General features: G+C 38.5%; 1 protein-coding gene across 2 annotated transcripts in view; it reads right to left on the bottom strand.

The window, feature by feature from the left end:
- LOC136845727 (uncharacterized) overlaps nt 1–19,877 on the bottom strand; it is a 288,481-nt gene that overhangs the window by 222,452 nt on the left and 46,152 nt on the right. For both annotated transcript variants that reach the window (XM_067115930.1, XM_067115931.1), the window contains exon 4: nt 9,691–10,082. In XM_067115930.1, coding sequence (XP_066972031.1) covers nt 9,691–10,082 — 392 coding nt within the window. The remainder of the gene's footprint in view (nt 1–9,690; nt 10,083–19,877) is intronic.

Below are 19,877 nucleotides of genomic sequence, written 5' to 3' on the forward strand. Positions count from 1 at the left end.
TTTCATCAGCCACATCCCTATTTGTCTCCAACTATTTTTGTTTTTTCTTTTCACAGTGCAATAGACCTACAGTGAGACCTGTATTGCTTTTATATTTGTGCTGTTTAATTTGCAACGCATTGACATGAAGTGCAACGTACTCATAAAATATTCGAGTTATTGGAATCAAGTTCAGTCTAGGCATCTTCTACGCAATTCCTCGATTCCTTCATTACAGTGCTATTTTTGGTTGAGTAACCATGTGTTTTGATTACAGATTAGGAGTTAGTCAGCTGTGGATCTGTACACAATCTTGTGTGCATAGTGGCCCCACTACATCATTTGCAACGCCCTTTGAAGCAGGCATCCCATTGTGTTTCCTCAAGCAAATCCTCAGTCATTTGCTCTTTCATCTTGTATCACGGGACCTTGTTTGCATGTCCCCAAAATTACGCTACCATTCTTCTGATAAGTGTTTTCTTTTGTAAATACAATTAAGTTAAACCTCAGAGTTTATCTAATCACTCCCCTCTTGAAGTAGGCCTTCAGCCATATTTTGATGTATATGTTTTTAGCTGACCTCAAGGCCAGAGTCCAGACTTTTTGTGTTACCTAAGGTAAGTTGCGTAATATCGCTAGCATACCTCATTGATCTAAGACGACCCCAGCTAAAAACCATATCACTGGGGACCTTTTTCGCCTTAGATCTCGCAATCTGCAACGTTGCAGAGTGAATCCTTGCCCTAGCAATAATTGCAATTATCAGCTGAACTGCCTTGCTACAGCTGGATGCGAGACAAGAAATTAACCTCCTCCTTCTTAATGTAAATTCCCTTACAAGCACACAAATGATCCATTTCCACAGTAAGTTATTTTTATATTTTGTTAGGTACGAACAAAATCGTGACTGAAATACAGTAAGGAATTGTCAGACCACGTGCATGCATCCCAGGTATAGAGAAGAGAGAGTTGTTAACCTTTGAACAAGTTTTTGATGGCTAATGCATGATAGCTTGCATGACTTTCATGATAGGCTATCTAGGAAAAGTGAATTACGAAGTGTTGTAACAGGAAATAGTACAGGTATTTCCTCCTCCATGTGATGCGAACAATTTTTCATTTGAAAATCTTAGTTAGGCAGACATTAGAACCCACACGGGATGATCTTGTCCAGCAATTTTTGTATCGCTGGAGTTAGGATTTTTTACTCTCTCTCTTGTAGAGGTTAGAAACTCATAGGCAAAGATATTCTTCTTTATCGAATAAATCTCATAAATCCGTAAAAGTTTTTTCAGGCCATGCGAGCTGAAAATTTTGGTTAGTACTAGTATTTGTTTACATTCCTCCATAAAAGAAACGCACATGGTAAATTCCATTTCACTCAATTTTTCCCAGTAAACAAGTGTGAGAAAAAAAAGGCACCTGTTCATTCATTTTCCCAGATGAGAGGAAATCTTCCAAAATTTTTCGGTCATCTCATTAAAATTTGTGTAAAGCTTCGCTCACGACCAGGTGTTCAGATGAGATATGACTGTTTGTTTGCTGTTTCTCTTCATACAGATGTTGCAAGAGAGCTCCCTGACCCACGGGACTCGCTAATGCAAACACGTCACTCACGTGCCCAAATCAGGTCTTCCTAGAATAGAGTAAAAAAAAAATTTTTCCCTTAAACAAATGGAATATCCTTGGCAGTACAATTTTGCCCGTGCATGGTAGATTTAACTTTTTTTTTTTTGTACTTATCATATTCTACCAAATTAATATCACACTCTTCCAAATAAGCACAATCTTCTTATAGCATTTTAATTTATCCTTGGCTGAGAAGCACAACTGTTTCTTCTTTTAATTTTGTACACTCAGCAGCTACTGCTTCCTATTTGCCCAGAGCAATACAATTTTATAATAATTGCTGCAACACCAGCATAATCATTCACTAATGCATTTAATTGTGTATATTTAGAAGCTACTGCTTCCTATTTGTCCAGAGTAATATGATTTTATAATAATTGCTGCAACACCAGCATAATAATTCACTCACAAATTTATTTGTGTATATTTAGATGGTACTGCTCCCTACTTGCCCAGAGCAATACAATTTTATAATATTTGCTGCAATGTTGGCATAAGCATTCATTCCGGCATTGTGACTATTCATGTAAGGAAGTAATTTCAAAAGCATACTAAATGGTATTCAATTCTATGTAAGCCTGTTATTTTAACCACATCCGCCAGCTCCAACAATTCTCTCCAAATTATTATTTACAGCTTGCGTTAAACATTGTGCTAAAATTCAAGTCCATTTCGGGGTATGACTGTATTATTATTATTATTATTATTATTATTATTATTATTGTTATTAATCTTAATATTTGAAAATTAGTAAATCATCATTTTATCATAAGAAAATGTATTTAGTCATGAAAATAACATCAAAATACACTACTTAGTGAAAATTTCCCCGACAAAAAAGTCCACGAATTGCTGAATTTTCTGCGAATAATTTATAGATATGTTCCACAGAAGTTCACACGAACGCGAATATGGGGGTTACTGTATTTTCATTAAAGAATATGTACAGTACAGTACTGATATACATGAGAGAGAGAGAGAGAGAGAGAGAGAGAGAGAGAGAGAGAGAGAGAGAGAGAGAGAGAGAGAGAGAGAGAGAGAGAGAGAGATTATGTCATCACAGAAAAATTACTACCAGAGCCTACATATTAAATTTGGATTTTAAATATTTTTATGGTGATTACAGTATATCAACATAGTATAAATAGATTCTGTAAGCGAAATAACGTGTTGTAGATATTTTGCTGTGGTTTCTCAGTATATGTATACTGAGAGAGAAAGAGAGGAGATGGTGAGGACTAACCACAAAATTACATAAACCATGAACTTTTTGTAGTAAACCCTTTTTTTTAATCATAAATGTATTTGTATGTAATCACGAAAGTACTGTACTAACATGACGGAACAAACCTAGCATCTGTTTGGAAGTAAGTGTCCTGTCATTCCACACTACCCACATATTTTAGATGCTGTATACAGTACTAGTACTATTCAAAAATATGTACCTGTGTAGTAAATATTTCAAAATCATCAACACAGGAAAATGTCAATATACATAAAATGCATGCCCTGTGCATTACAGTATGCACAGAAAGGTGCGCAAAGTTACATAGGCCAAAGAAAATGTGCATCTGAATGATAGGGGATAATTAAGAGTAACAGTTGTATGCTGGTATAATTAGTTTAGCAACATAACTGAAATGATGTTAGGCAGTTTTGGGATGATAGTTTGAGGTATATTTTTGTCTGAACTGTCAAGTTTAGTGATGAACTGTTAAAATAGGCAGTTATAAGCATTATAGTAGTGTATATAGCCTAATTTAGAGTAACAGTAGTAGGAGAGTACTGTAATGTAAGATTACTTTGGGCGTTTTGGGATGATGGTTTATGGTGCACTTTTGTTTGAAATTATATTAAATTGTTTTAGTATGATAACTGGAGTTACATTTTTGTTTCAACTATCAAATTAAGCAGTGAAATGTTAAAATAGGTAGTTATAAGCATTTTAGTTTAAGGGGCACAAGGTATTTGGCAATTATAAGTGTTTTTAGACGGGATTTTTGCATTTCTGCAGTAGGCTCTGGAACCTATCCCCGCATAACAATGTGGGGAGCACTGTAAACACATCAATCAAATGAATGGGGAATGCTAGGTAGGTAAAGTAATGTTCTGCTACATGGTTAGATATTACAGCAATTGTTCAAATACTGAAGAATCTATGGGTAATCCCCTTGAAAGGGACACTGAAAAATTGATTGCAGTGGAAATGCCACAGCAAGAAGCACAAGACAAGCAGTTGTTTCCACAGCTAGCAACACCGTCTTTAAACAGAGCGGTGGAGGGCCTCATCGAAAATTCACCAGAAATGGAGAGATGAGTTTAATGGGGATGCACAGGTAAGTGACTGGGGGGCTGAAAGATGGCTACGCAGGGGTCAGCTCAATATGGAGCAAGCAAGGGGTGTGTGTGTGTGTGTGTGTGTTGGGTCTGCTGCTGATAGGGTTCTGAAACCGAGGCCAGCGGCCCAGCGTTTTATGTCCTCGGAGGATTATTTTCTTGCTCTTCTCATAGTGTTTGGATTGCCAGCGTGTGGCCTTAGGGGTCAAGATGGTGACTCAGTCACGTGTCATGACCTCCGTTTTGTGTGTCAAGACCTCGTGTGGGCCTTCCAAATCCTGGTGACCTCTGGCAACCCCATGTTATTTTGTTTCTATGGGGACTCAACTTTTCTGGCAGGTTTCAGCAGGCTTCCGTCTCCATTTGCCTTTATCTGGAGAAAAGGTATTTCAAGCAGTCACCAGGTCTTGGGGAAGATTAAAAGATGTACCAAACAGGGGAGTATGGAGAGAAATTTATGCAGGGGCTGAGCTTATAACACCCTTCCTCAGTTAATTATCAGTATGAAAAATACATTTACTTTATAAGACAGTTTGGAGGTTGAGTTTGCTTATAAAGTGGTTTCCCATGTTACAAAATGTACATAAATACATGCTGTTTAGGGGTGCTAAGACCCTCCAGATAATGTAGAGTTCCATATAAGGTGAAACCAAATAATTGAAGGACTACTGTATATGGTCCAAATGAATGAGTATTTGATAAACTCTAAAGTTTCTTTCCTTTTCTTTGTGGTAGTTTAGTTACGATGGGGGCAGAGTAACTATACAGTAAACCCCCCGTATTCGTGATCTCACGATTTGCGGACTCATGTATTCACAGATTTCTCTGCGGAACGTATCTACCCATTATTCACGGAAAATTCGCCAATTCACGGTATTTTTCACTGAGAAATATTCACAAATTACTGTATTTTCATCTCATTTTCATGACTAAATGCACTTTTTGTGATAAAACTAATAAAATACTCAGTTAATGCTCAAGTTACGATAATTCACCTTACGATAATTTGATTTTGTAATAGGGTAAGCAACTGATACCGATAGAATATTATTTATAAAATATTTTTAAATTTCGCACGGGCGCAGGTGGCAGCATAATCTGGCAGTGAGAGAGACCAAATTACAATAGAGAACTTTTCCTCCATCTCTTTATCCCATCTTCTAGTTAAAAACGTAAAAGAGAATGATAAAAGTATTGCTAGTAACATTGTACTCTTGCATAAACGCGTACAGCCATAAACAACCGACCAAAAAACTGTTGTTTTGCTTAAAACATAATCGAATAATAACAGTCGTTTACATGGTATTTCAACCATCGTGCAGTAACAAACAATTACCGTAGCTTATAGCACAAATGACGTTAAGTAGAATAGGACTGATATATTTTTACATTATACCCTTATTCGGTATCGATAAAAGATCGTCAAGGAAATATACTACTAAATTTAAGCTGCAAGTTGTAGCTGAAGCTGAGCAAACAATGTTCAAGCTGCTAATGACTATACTGTAAATTATTGTGCATCGACAACATGGATGAAACTCGATCATAATTAAAATTGGAGAGAAAGTATTTTAATCAAAACTACTGGGCATGAAAGAACACACTACTGTTATTTTTACACAGATAAACGATAAATACGTAAAGCTCGTATTTTGATGAAATCAATTGAAAATAGCGAACAGAATCTTGAATTTTTTTACACAAAACAAACATCCCCAAACAGCCATCGTCATCTATTAACGAAAAAATAGATAAATTAATTTCACAACGAGACGTATTTTAGTTATAATTCAACTTAAAAACACTTCGTATAACGAAAAATAACCTTACCCCATATAAATAAAGTATCTAGAGATTCATTTACGCTAACTGGAAGCAAGAAAAGCGCTCTGAACTGAATTAAATACGGCGAAATAAACACCGCATAAACGATTTCCAAACCAAAACATTGATCACTATGACCACAATTTATAATACAAAAGCAATATAAGAATATATACAATATTATTGGATACAGTGAATTAAGGCATAACATTTTTTATGCATATTCGTTATGCTGATGTTTGTATAATACGACATGTGAATATAGAGTACAGTATAATGTAGGCTATGCTACTGTATATGTATACACAATGTACCATAGTGTAGGCTAAGCTAATTCTTGTTATTCAATTTCTCTTTTCACTGAATTATCATAAGTCACTTTGCATGAACCTCCAGAATTAACTGATATTAATAATTACTATACTGTGTATGTAGAGAGTATACTTTATAGTGTAGGCTAGGCTACCATATATGTATACATCGTACCATATACCCTAGTGTAGGCTAGGCTATGTTCGAGATACGTTTTGGTATTTCTTACGTTTTTTCCAACAAAATATTTTTCTTTTTTTAATCTAACCCCATCATAAGTAGGATAATACCTGTATAAGCATTTTTAGTTTATTTTGTGTCTGTTTGAACTATCAAAATTGGCAGTTCTAAGTGCTTTCCATGAAAACGCCTCCTATTGAAGGCGGGGTTATAGAGCTGGCTGCTGTAAGCTTTTTGGCTATGCTGACTCATGATTTGGTTAACTTAATCACGAGGCCACTACTTCCCACTTTTATGATCGGTTTTATGGCTTTCGATGCGATATACTTGCTCACTGTTTTTGAGTTCGTGCAAAGTCCTACCTCGGTCAGCGTACTTGAATCCACGATAATAACAACAGCTTTTAGGCGTTACCATTGTTCTCTCTACCTCTCTTTTTATTCTTACATCTCTCGCTCTCTCTCTCTCTTTACTTTTTCAATTTCCTATATTTCTCTTTCTCTCTCTCTTTTCTACCTAATTTCCCTAGCTACTCTACAGTTCTAAGTATTCACAGGTCTTAGCTATTCGCAGGGGGGTGTGGTACGCATCCCCCGCGAATATGGGGGGTTTACTGTAATGTACTTTTTAATTTTTTTAGGGGAATTTCCATACTCATGTCCACTGTCACTGCCTGTTCATCATCTTCAAGTGAACATCTATTTTGCACAGTATGTAATAAGAAAGATTTCATCTAAGATGGTCCCATCCACCAAGGGGACCTACAGAGGATGAGTGTGGTTCTCTCACAAATATTTGAGCATACTAAGGTAACTTCCTAGATACACACCTTACTCTAAGTGCTTTAACCCTTAGACGCCAGGCTGAATATGCATTAACAATACCCAAAACCAGGCAAACTTTAAGGTCTGTCTATTTAAAAACAAACCACATCACTGGAAAGAGGATGATATGCAAATGCACATGGTATAAGAAAAAAAATTCTAAAAAATTTGTTCTACCTTTCATGGAAAGTTGAAAGTGAATATTTCCAACCCTGTGTGGGGCCTCTTTTCCATGACACTCATAAAAATAGGCAAATTTTAGCAAGTTCTAATACTTTTTAAAAATTCACTCTGCAAAACTACATTTACAGCTGACAAACTATTGTAAAAGATAACTAAAACCAACAACAATCCCTGAGTAAATTTATGGGCAAATATATACAAGATATACTGAGATGGGGAGATGTACATTTCCCATGAAATCTAAAGTCAGAGTAATCTCCCAGTATCTTGAGCTGAGGAATGAGTGATGCTACAAGTTCGGCATATAGTCATTTATGGCCCCCTCAAGTGATAAGAACATTTTCGCGCAAAACGCGTTCAACCATTATGGCACAAAATAGCAGTAATCATATGAGCTGAACCGGAGAGTTTCACATGCAATTACTGGGGATCAGAAGAGCACTGCTGTCCCTTAAGGGTTAAGGGTCAACAGTCCACTGAGATCAGACCCAGCACTATAGACAAGTTTTGACATAATTTGTTTGCCTTGCTCAACACCCATAACTACTTGAATTTTACCAGTAAGAGGGCATGATGTCCAACCTCACTTTCCTTCACATTCTACAGGTGACCAGAAGCATATTGAAAGTTGTACTGTATATGGGTTGGTGTTTAAAAGTTAATCCTGATTGGACAAGGAGCAAAAAAAGGAGTGGTTGAAGGGTAAAAAGATTCTAGCAAATTTAGTTTACACCAACTACTCAGGGCATAGTTATGAGTCAGTACTAAATAGTTAACCTTAGAAGGCCCCCCACACAATGTCAAGGTGGTAGGAATCTGGATGGCTGACAGATAATAATGTATAGAGACAAATGTTTGAAGCATAATCAAAGAAGGGGAAAATTCTAGTGCTGGAAGCAAAGTTATGTTTACATATGTCGGCTCAAAAATTCTTTAAGCTATAACTGGGAATAATGGCAGATTATTTTTTATAAAAATTTCTCTTTGAATGATAAGCTCTGTGGTTGGTGGGGTCCCTAGCCAGAATCTTCATTGCATTTCATATGGGTGCTAAGTCACACTGTAAAGAGAGGGAGGGTTCATCCCTTTCGACTTTTGCAGATTTCCTTGGAGAGAACTTGAGTACTCTGCAGATTATGAGTCATTCATTGACAATTTGATTAAACTTTTTTAATGCTAGCCATATATCTCGCTTCTATGGTCTAAAATAGACAGAACATTTTCTTTATACAGTAACATCATGGTTGATCTGTAATGTCCCACATGAAGTGTGAATCACAGATTAAATCTAAAAACTATAGTTTGGCAAATGGTTATCAGATTGCTTCTCATTTTCACTTCAATGTCAAAATCCTTTTCCAACTGATATTTTTAAAAAACATGAATTTTTTCTTTATCCCACAAAAAACTGAGAGCTTGTGAAGTGGCTGAGGTATATACTTTTGTGACGGCAATGTTAAGAATACACTGGGAATGCCATGAGTACGAGGTAGCGTACAATACGGCAATGTCACCCGCATAAAAAATACTTTCAATTCCTCTTAGTAACTTTTTGTTTTATTGTTGATTGCAAGGAGGAATAAGTTAAAGCTAAATATACCTTAGTTTTTACCAGACCACTGAGCTGATTAACAGCTCTCCTAGGGCTGGCCCGAAGGATTAGACTTATTTTATGTGGCTAACAACCCATTGGTTACTTAGCAACAGGACCTACAGCTTATTGTGGAATCCGAACCACATTATAGCGAGAAATGAATTTCTATCACCAGAAATAAATTCCTCTAATTCTTCATTAGCCGGCTGGAGAGTCGAACTCGGGCCTAGCGAGTGCTAGCCCACAACTCTATCGACTTTCCTAACGAGGAACTATAGTGTACCACTTATCACACTTACCTTTGGTATACCAAATTCAAATTTTTATGACTGAATATTATCAGTTTACACCCAAAAGGTGGTCCATTAAAAGTGTTTTACTGTATTGATAGAGGTAAGTGGACTCAAAGATCATACTTGTACTGTAGTGCAATTTCAATATAATATGTCTCTAGGTGGTATCATAAGCCTTATCTTTTATTTGTTTCTCCAAATGGCATACTGTAAATGTTTCCCCAAATGACTTAAATGGTTAAGTGCAGATCTGCTTTTCTGTAACCCATAAAGGTTTGGGATAATTATATACTGGCATACTGTTTGATGGATTACTGGGATCCTTGCCAGGTTCGGTTAATGGTTTAACAATGGATTATCACCATTCTTTGGGAAATAGTTTTTTAGTCCAACGTAGACTGTAAAATTCAAGCAAATTACTTTTAGCTACAGGGTTACACGTCCAGTACATGGAATATCTTAAAGTTTCTCATACACAACAAGACCAATAAAAGAAAATTAATAAGTAAAAAATAAGAAAAAATACTGTATTCACCTTTTATCTTGTCCTGGTAAAATAGCTGGGAATGACCTTGGTCCTAACCTTGACTTGACACTCCCTGTTCTTGATCCTAACCTTAAAAATACTTCCTTACTTGCAGTTTCAAGCTTTGGACCAAGCCTGGACAAAACAGAAATCCTTGGTTTCTTGTTTTGTGGTGAACTTTTGGTCTTCAAAGGTCGCTTTCTTGGCAACTTCTTCCTGACATTCCCTTCAATTTTCCTACCTTGATTGCCTTTCCCAATACTGCTTTGAACACCATTTCTCTTAGATGGGCGGCCATTACGATTACTGAGGTCACCACTACTTTCAGAATTCTGTATACCATCATGATCTGGCTTGGCAGATGGTAATCCTCTCCGAGATTTAGAATTCTGCTGTTTTGCCTGTAAATTTAGAACACAGAACAAATCAATATTAAACCAAATCCAACAACACCAAAACAAAGACTACTTTACAACATGTATTCAAATTTTCTAGTTCTGGTCATCATGTTGCAATTTCATGACAATGAACTAAAATAGACAGAAATATTTAGAAAAACCTAAAATATTTTATGCAGAAAATTAACACACCAAATCCACATGTGTAAAATACAAAATAATACAGTATAATGTTGATATATTACAGTTTTCTCTTCATCTAAAAAATAGCAATTGCATTCATATGATGGGACACATTCCTCTTTCACAAATGCTGCTGCAAATTTGGTAATCAGACTTATTACTAACTTTAAACTACAATCTGTGATAGCTACAAGCAAGGCAAGTAAATAAGACCACCATAAAGAAGGAAAACACCTCCCTCATCAGCCAACCACAAAATTTCACCAGATTTCCTTTCACCAAGATATGCTTAATCAATGAAGCTGCTATTACCATTTGAATTTTTGCATAATCATAGTCCACTTCCATAGGTGTATACTGTACCATTACTATGCACCTGTTTTCTTAATGACATCTTAATGACAGGAATATTCATTTTCCATGAAAAATTAGAGATAGCATTCATCATGACCTATCTTTCTTTTTCAACTTCACATAGTTATCCATTAACAAGCACACCACCAACCTACTTCATATTCTTAAAAAGAAAATTTTGGTTATGGATTGAATAAGTTTTGGTTATTGAAGAAATTCAATTGAATAGGATTCTGGAGAATGAGCTGTCATTTTCCTTAACCCAAGTTGCCTCTTTATTGCTAGGCCCCTAGGAGGTAAACTAAGGAGGGTTAGTTTGTCATTTCTAAGGCTGGTTCTTGTTAGGGTGGTTGTTTTTGGACTTAATCAATTCCACTCTACAGTAGTTAACTGAAAGAACCATCCATAGGAGCTATTGACTCTTGTACCAAAGGATGACTGCAATTCAAAGCAACCTCTCATACACAAAATTCTCCCCTATTGAGTCTTGTACTAAAGGATGATTGCAATTCAAAGCAGCCTCTCAAACACAAAATTCTAAGAGTATCAACTAAAGTACTTCCGTTATTAAGCAGTTTAAAGAGAAGCACTCCTCATTCCTATATTTTCATAAACTCACACAAACAATTTGTGAGGCAAATTAATGAAGTTGGACAACCCAAGTAGGAAGAGACCAAAGGAAGAGATGGAAAAGTACAATTAAAGACAATGCAGTTGGGGCTGAATGGACAGTGAAAATGATTTTTAGGATCATCTGCAGTGACACAAGATGGGCACACTGTAAGCGGTAACCACCATCATAAATCTGAAAGTCACAAAGACATAAAATGCCTAAACCTTCATCCTGGTAAAAGCAAAAATTCCCATGTTAATCACCATGATAATAATAAAACCAGGTTTCTAGGGACCAGCCATAGTTGACTGAAAAAGATGTTGTATTCCACTAATTTAATAAGAACTCCAAAATGAAAAGTATGGTATACATTACAATTACTTTCCTAAGGATACAGAACCATACTGAGAGAGAGAGAGAGAGAGAGAGAGAGAGAGAGAGAGAGAGAGAGAGAGAGAGAGAGAGAGAGAGAGAGAATAATGGCTTTAAAAAATTTACAGTTAATTTACATACAGTCGGCCCTCAGTAAGGTGGACCAATAGGGGGACCAGGGTGTCCATCTTAGTCGACAGTCCGGTTTAACCAGCGATACCTATATAAATATACTTTATTTCGTTATCTTTATAAAGAGTATTAATAATAAACCAATGCAGAAAGGTTTGAATTAAACTTCAGAGTAAAAGGTGAAAAATGAAAAATAAAACATGATAAAAATTACAGAATTCAGCTGCATAAGATGCCTAGGCTGAGACATGAACACACAATTGTTAAGTAAAAAGAAGTTGAGTCTCTAAAATGAAAAGTAAGAAAATGCAATTTAGATTACAGGTACACAATCCTTTATCCAAAATCCTCGGGGCCAGTTTTTGGAATTTTTCAGATTTCGGAACTGTGGGGTCAGGAGCATAATCAAACATTACTATTGCAGCAAAAACATTTTTTTTCTTTTTTCATGTCTTTTCATTTTAGTTCTTTATTCATTATATTTATTGTTATCTATATTAATACAGTGTTAAATGAGTGTGAGATAATTAAGATCATCAATAATACAATACAGTACAGGCAGTCCCCAGTTAACAGTGGGCTTAGTTAAAGGCGATCCAGTTTTACGGAGCTTATCTAGCGACGAAAATCGGCAATTTTCGGTGCCGAAAATCGCTGATTTCCGCTTGTCAGGACCGATAATTGGATATTGGCACCAATATATACTTAACAGAGGCGCCAATAACCGAAAATTGGCGCTGTTCGACGCTGATAAGCCCCGAAAATTGCTGAAAGATGCTGATTTTCAGTTATCGGCGATTTTCTGTTATCATCACACCCTTAGAGCAGAACTCCCGACAATAACCAGGGACTGCCTGTAGTGGGACAATTAAGACCATATGTTCACTAAGGCATTTTGTTTTCAACAAAAACCATTCTGTAAAACGCAAAGATTTACATATAATAATCAAAATAATCGTAATTCAACTTGTGAATTTTAAGAATAAGTAAGACTATAAAATTAATTTCATCATATCAATCTTGGAGAGGGCCGTTCTTTATTGTTACTAAAGTCGTCATCAGTTTGCAGTTGTACATTTGAAGACGGTCTGGGAACAGGATTCGTAAGTGATGACGCATCACCACAACAGACTGTGTGGGATTTTTCATACCACTATACTATATTAAAGTTAAAATTATTGTTAAATTCTTGTTTTCATAAACAAATAATTATAGAGCAAATTACTGAATAATTTTTGGCATCAAAAGTCAAATAATGGCAACGTTCAAACTTAGTGCCGTACACAATTTGTGATTGAAATGTCTATAAATAGAACAGAAGTAGAGGGCTGTCAATGGCTAACAAATCACCATGGCAAACAGCCAACTAATTAGGTTTTAGCTGTATTCTGTCTGAGAAAGAACGTTTTGATCATGTGAAGCTGACGATGACATAACGATGACATGAGTGCCTGTGTTTTGAATACAATGTGTGTGTATTGTAATCAAATAGTGTATGTATTTTACTGATTACATGAAGAATAGAATGAATTCCTTCTCATTACTCGAGTGAAAATTGTTGGTTCACAGATTCTTCAGCAACAAATTTTTTTTTCTTTTTGCTTCAAAAGATATTTTACTAACGCTGCGTGACATACCTTCAAATCAAAATTCATCTCTTTAATCTCTCGAGGATAGAATTAAGCTGCACAGAGGGTACTCTCTCTCTCTCTCTAGTGTCATTGGCCGCGTAAACACAAGTACTGTTCAGTAACTAAGCTTCTGTCTTTCTAAAGTTTACCTTTGCCATGTATTTCCTTCCTATAAACATATAAAGCATCATACTGTAGCTACCAGTCAGGCAGCAGATAGGTAAAACTGTTAATGTTCTGTGATTGACTACGGTACTTCCTACCCTTCCAGACAATAGCGTGTCATAATGACTGTATGTACTGTGCGCAAATTAAATCAGTTACAAGTTAAAAGCACTTTAATTTGGTACAATATAAATACAGAACTGTACTGTATATACAAAATAAAAATATAAATGAAAATTTTTTTATTTACCTTTGGTAAATAAGAAGGAAAACGGTACCTGACAAGGCGAGGAACAGTACCTATCTTAAATTGCGGGCGAACATTACGTATTTTAATTCAGCTGACCTTCATTGGTGTCCATCTTATCCGATATCCGGAACAACGGGGCCTGGTTTAACGAGGATAGACTGTACACCGCATGTTGGGGGGGGGATTAAACAATGTATACCACAATCCTTCAAGTTTTGGTCCTCAAGAAATCTTATTGAATGATACTTTACACTGTATTTACCCTTGCCTTGTGCCAATGTACATGCAAACATACCTACAGATCACTCATAATGATGAGTTTCCACTAATTCACTCAACAGACAGCTGAATGATGCTGTACAAACAATGGCTCCTCTTACAGTTTGCGCCGTTCAATACAGCATATTGGTTTATCAGAAAAATTATATTTTTATAAAATAAAGTTTTATATATACTTACCAAGTGATTAAAATACTTTGGTTCCCTTGCACGGCAGCTTAAAAAATAAAAAAATTCGAGGGTAATGTTTCAAAGTTCAGTGCAAGTGACTGGTTCTGCCCACTACCGGGAATCTCAGGAACTACTAGCAAATAAGCTTATTCTGTTTCTGCCATATGTCCATCTGAGGGGAGGGAGGGAGGGCTCTGATCATTTAATTACTTGGTAAGTATATATAAAACTTTATTTTATTATAAAAATGTTATTTTTATATAAGGAACTTACCAAGTAATTATAATGCTGATTCCACCATTGACAGGAGATGGGAAACATGGACATGTTCTACTCCAAAACATTAATTCATATAATGAATTTGATATAGAAAAAGTTGCTAGCATTGAAAACAATACTTGTAGTTCCTTGTTAGTTAAGAGAGCCTGCAGTAGAAAAAACTGCCTCTGGTTGGTGCTCAACTTAACCTGTAGTGGCATGGTGGTAAAGCCCTGGAGCACCTCTACTTAAGTAGGAACTTTGCAGCAAAGGGGATGTCCTGATGGCTAGCAAAGTATTAGGGAAGCTTTGCAGTGAAGGATGTAATCCTGATGGCTAGCAAAGCCTCCACAAGTGCCCTTGCCCTGGGAGCAGTACCAATATAAACACAACCAGAGAATATTGTCACCTACACTGAAATAATGACCACAACCCACCCATTGATAGTGATGGGTGCTACAGGTACAGTGTACTGTACCCATCTGGCTCTTACAAATCTCAGTCCCCTACTACAAGGTGAATAGGTAGTATGAGAAACTACTAAGCTTCATTCCACGAAGCCATGCCAGTTATTAACAATGATCGTGAGGTACTGCAAGAATCTGACACTGTTAAAACTTTCTTCAAAAAAGTGTAAAGTGACGATCGATTACACTTCCGGTAGGTCAATTGTAGAATGGACATAGGGGGCATACAGTGTCTGAAAGCTAATGAGGTATACTCTGTTCTGGCATCATTAGCTTTCATAAAAGGAGGAAATTACTCTCCTACATCTGAGTGTGTTTCAGAAAAGGTCGATTGTAGAGTGAGAGTCAGGGACATATAGTGCCTGAAGGCTAATGAGGAAGAGGTTGTTCCGACTTCATTAGCTTTACTAAATGTAGACCAAAGGCTACCCTGAATCTAAGAGTGGACTCAGAAAACAAGTCCAATCACGAAAGTACCATACGTTCTTAGACGGAGGACGAGAAATGTCCTTGCCAGCACACTAGAGGTAATACTCAAAAAATCCCACAAAATAAAGACTCTTCCCCATAACCAAAGATGCAGGGAGAGTTGCGCCAGACGACAGGGAGCTGGACCTCAGCGTTGGGTGTACTGAGCTGTCGCCAGGCTGTAGGTGGAACCAGCTGAACTTGCCACCAGATAACTAATCGGTTGGGAGCTGGCGACCACTCCTAGGAGCTCGGGGTAAGACTGGTGCCCAGCTGTAGCTGGAGCCAAGAGAGATGGAAGCCAAGCGAAGAAAAATAAATTCGGGCTGATGGGTGCTCCTGGGAGCCCCGTTCACTGTCCCCTGCTGTCAAGATCATCTTCTCTTCCGTAAGTTCTTGAGAGAGAGAGAGAGAGAGAGAGAGAGAGAGAGAGAGAGAGAGAGAGAGAGAGAGAGAGAGAGAGAGAAACGGATCCAGGTCATGGAAGAGTCCCCGTTCTCGGTTAAAATTCCCAGGGCAAACGAGCACACCATGTACCGAGTCAGTTGTAGCTCGATACCCCCTTCAGATCTGTCAAAGGTAATTGTAGCACCTCTGAACAAAAAACCCCTCCTTCTTGATAAACACCTGGACAGCCCAAGGTCAGCCCGCATAGGAGCCTACCACTATTGATGGTCTCTCTTGAAGTGAGGTAGTTCCGAGGGGGACCAAAGGTAGAAGGATTCTGGGAGAGTTCACCAAACAATCGCAGCAATCTGGGAACCATAAATTACCAAACAGAACAGGGCTACAAAGAACGTTGTAACGTTCTGACTAATCTGAAGAAGTCTAGCCCTTCCTTGACCTTTTGAATGGTGGAAGAGCATATAAGTCTAGGTTGGAATCATCTTAGAGAATGGTGATGTTACTCATGCTTTAAGGTTCCTAGGTTGGCAGGCAGACAAAGTCGGCCTGTCCCATAGATAGTACATAACCCCAAAACACAGGAGGACATAGGTCCCTCAGACACAAGAGTGAGTTCCTGACAGTTCAGTTCATTTGCCAGAAATTCCAGCTAGACTACAAAAACTCTATCAATTGCTCACTGATAACGTAAGCCATAAGGACTGCAGTCTTGTGTAAAGGAATACTGCAGTCTAGGAAAAGCGACGGCGAGAAGGACTGAAGCCTATGTTAAAGGTTTTCAGTTCTCTGGTAAATGTGTGGAAGTTCTGATCTCCTAGGTACATGTCCCAGAAAATCCCCAGTTTCCCAAGTGGGCTCTCCCAACAGAACAAGGAGTGAGAAGCAGTCTAAGACTGGTCTCCTGATGAGGGACTTCCTCTAAAAGACTGAAATAGGACAGATACCATCATAGGTCCCATTGAAAAATCAGGTCTTGAGGAAAAAACAGCGGAACCCAGCTGTGATTCCTTGTTCCTCCTGATCTTGTGGGATAGGTTGAAGATCAAGGCCACAAAAGACAACAGAGGAAGTTGGCAACAACTCGAGAGAAGGCTTGTGCCGTAGATATTGAATCCTAACTCCTGAGCTGGCAGACTCTGTCTTGCAAGATGGGTTTGAGAAATCTTCAGTCTGTGTGCGGACATGAAAATGAAGCATTCTTACAGATCCTGAAAATGAAGCATTCTTACATATCCAAGAAAACTCCATATAAACACCCGGAGAATGGACTACAGGATTGTTCGGTTCGCTCTGCAACTGAGCAAACTTGTAGAACGTCGTGCAGCCTCGCAGACAACTAAGTGGGCTACTTGTTAAGCCCGCTGATACCTGACAGTCCTGGACACATGGCCATCAGGGCAGGATCAATTTCTATGCAATAACGCCCAGCGTGAACTCGGTGATATCTTGTATAGACTGAAAACACACGTGGAACTGTACTTGGCTAGAACAAATGTCCGACACGCATATCGGTACTTGTCAACAACTTCCGCCTCAGTAAAACAAAATGCTCTAGGAGAAACTGTAAAAAGGAACTAGGGATTCAGTGGTGGGAGCCCTGTATGGCTAGAAGTGCCGAGAGCTCCGGTACAGGTGTCGGGCACTCGGGATTCGACGCCAGAACGCTGGTGCCAAGAGCTCTGAAGGTGATCAGGCACTTGGGAAAGGATGCTGCTATAGAGAGGGTACACAGCGCTTCCTTCTGCCTGGAGCTCATGAAAAGTCTCTTCCACATAAGAACACTCAAGAGTGAAAAAATTGTCATCTGAAGGGAAAAAGAGCACCAAAACTCCATTCTTGCAATCGCATGATAAAGCTCAAGATTTCCAAGAGCTGTTCCTTGAGGGGTGCCAACAAGGGGTCGTCTGGTTCTGAGATGGAAACTTGGCAGTTGCGAGAAGATGACGGTTGATAAGAAGGAACAGGGTGTCTGGTAGTGGCGCCAGGAGCTCGGAGTCAACAATTGGGTGCACGGGAGCAGGTGTTGGGCACGCAGGAGCAAGAGCTGGGCGCAAGGGAGGAAAAGCTGGGAGCACAGGAGCCGGAGCAGGGTTCTTGGGTGCGGGCGTGGGCGCTTCAAGACAAGACAGGGCCTTGGGTGATAGACAGACCCATGTTTCAAGCATCTGGCATCTTTGGGAGAGATCGAAATAGAAGAATCCCATGGGTTTGCAGGAAGTTGAACTGAGGCGAAAACTGAAGGATCCACATCATAGCTACAAGATGGAAGCGGGTTGTCGAGGATGTCCCTGTGACGCTTGATCAGCAACGTTGAAGCAAGAGTCAAGTTGTCCATGTACCTTTTCAATGGCCCGGATGAATCCAGGAAGTGTCTACAACGCCGGCGGTCGGAATCTGAGTCTGAGCTAGGCGACAAGTGGTGCACATCCAGTGGCATGCCTTTCCAGTGGCAGTCAGTCGAAGCCTGGGATCTAGCAACAGGTTCAATTGAAGGGGGCAGCAACCTGTAAGCAAACCCTGCCAGCTTCCCTTGGACCGCCGGTGTATCTTCTTCCGGCTGCAGGGGAGAGGGACAGTGACCTTTGTCTAGGCGCACCCACGGGACAGGGAGCCACCTCCTCCAAAGAAACTTCACTCAACACTTGATCACTAACTTTGTCACAGAACACTTTTTCCATAAGCACACGTAGGGACGCCCCTATCTCTGACACTGAACTCACTACCAGACTAATCTTCTTGTTGAATTAGGGCTCAATTCTGGATCCAGACTGGCTATGGCATTGGGGTCAGAAGCATGGGAGTATGTGGAGCAATAAAGGGAGGACTGAGAATAAGAGAGAGTATGTACAAGAGTAGACGGAAGAGCTAGGCTAGAATCAGTCTATGGTTTAAGGGAAGAATCCCTACTTACAGAGGCCCTACTTTTGGCTCAAGCAGCTGCCTTTCTAATCCAATTTTTCTCAAGTCTATTCAGATGGGATTTGAGCACCTACAATTTAGTCATCCCAGCCTTGCACTCTGAACATGTATTCTCTCTTGAACACTCCTGCCCCCTAAACTTAGTGCACATGGAATGTGCATCATAAATCTTAGTAAGTCTAGTCTTACAGCCCTTGCTACAGAAATGACGACTGGAAGTGCTAGAATCTGACATAATTACAAAAGAAAGAATCTAATGCAAAAAGAGAAATAAGAAAATGCAACAGTTTGACAAACAAAAGTGAATACTTCCCGAATTCGGCAAGCAAGCATGAACAACCAGCAAATTAGGCAAGATTGCAGAGCGTGATGTGCTGTTGGCAGCGCGGCATAAAAGAGAATGATCCCACTGGCGGTAAGTTGCTCCTACGCTCCCATTGCAGTGGGGAGGCCTGCCCCCCCTGGCTTTGCAACTGATGTGTTACCGTGAATTTTGAATTTAGGATGACATGCGAGCATAATCATTAGCTAAGTAATTACTTGGTAAGTTACTTATATAAAAACAGAGGGTTTACTGTACACCCAATACATACAAACATACATACATTTACATACTCTACCTATGGAATGCTTAAGCATGGTGATACAGTCATTTTGTTGTCATTAAAGTTTTTAGGCTAGCTTATTGTGACACGGTCTTGATTGAGACATTTTGCTTACTAACATGATGTATTTTTTGGATCATTGGTGTAATATTTATTTACTGCACACTTACTGTGCACTGCAAAGCTACATAATTTAAACTTATCTGGATTAACCATATTTTGGTTTGGTGCATGTCTGCACAAGCTAACCAAGGTTAGGATAGGATTTAAGCTGGCACAGCAAATTCTAAAATATTCACTATATAATATCTACATTATGAAGGAATCTGCCAACCATTTCTTGGACCTATTAAGAGCAGATAATCAAGGTATTGCTGTATCTATTTCTCAAAAATTCATGTCCCAAAAATGAGAAAATATTGTGCAATTTACCAGCATCAAATGCCGAGACATATAATTGTCTAATTTTCCTCTTACATTAAATCACCTCCCTGGATTTGCTATTAAAAGTTTTGAAAAACTGCCA

Source organism: Macrobrachium rosenbergii, chromosome 14 (assembly GCF_040412425.1).
Source record: "Macrobrachium rosenbergii isolate ZJJX-2024 chromosome 14, ASM4041242v1, whole genome shotgun sequence".
NCBI lineage: Eukaryota > Metazoa > Arthropoda > Malacostraca > Decapoda > Palaemonidae > Macrobrachium > Macrobrachium rosenbergii.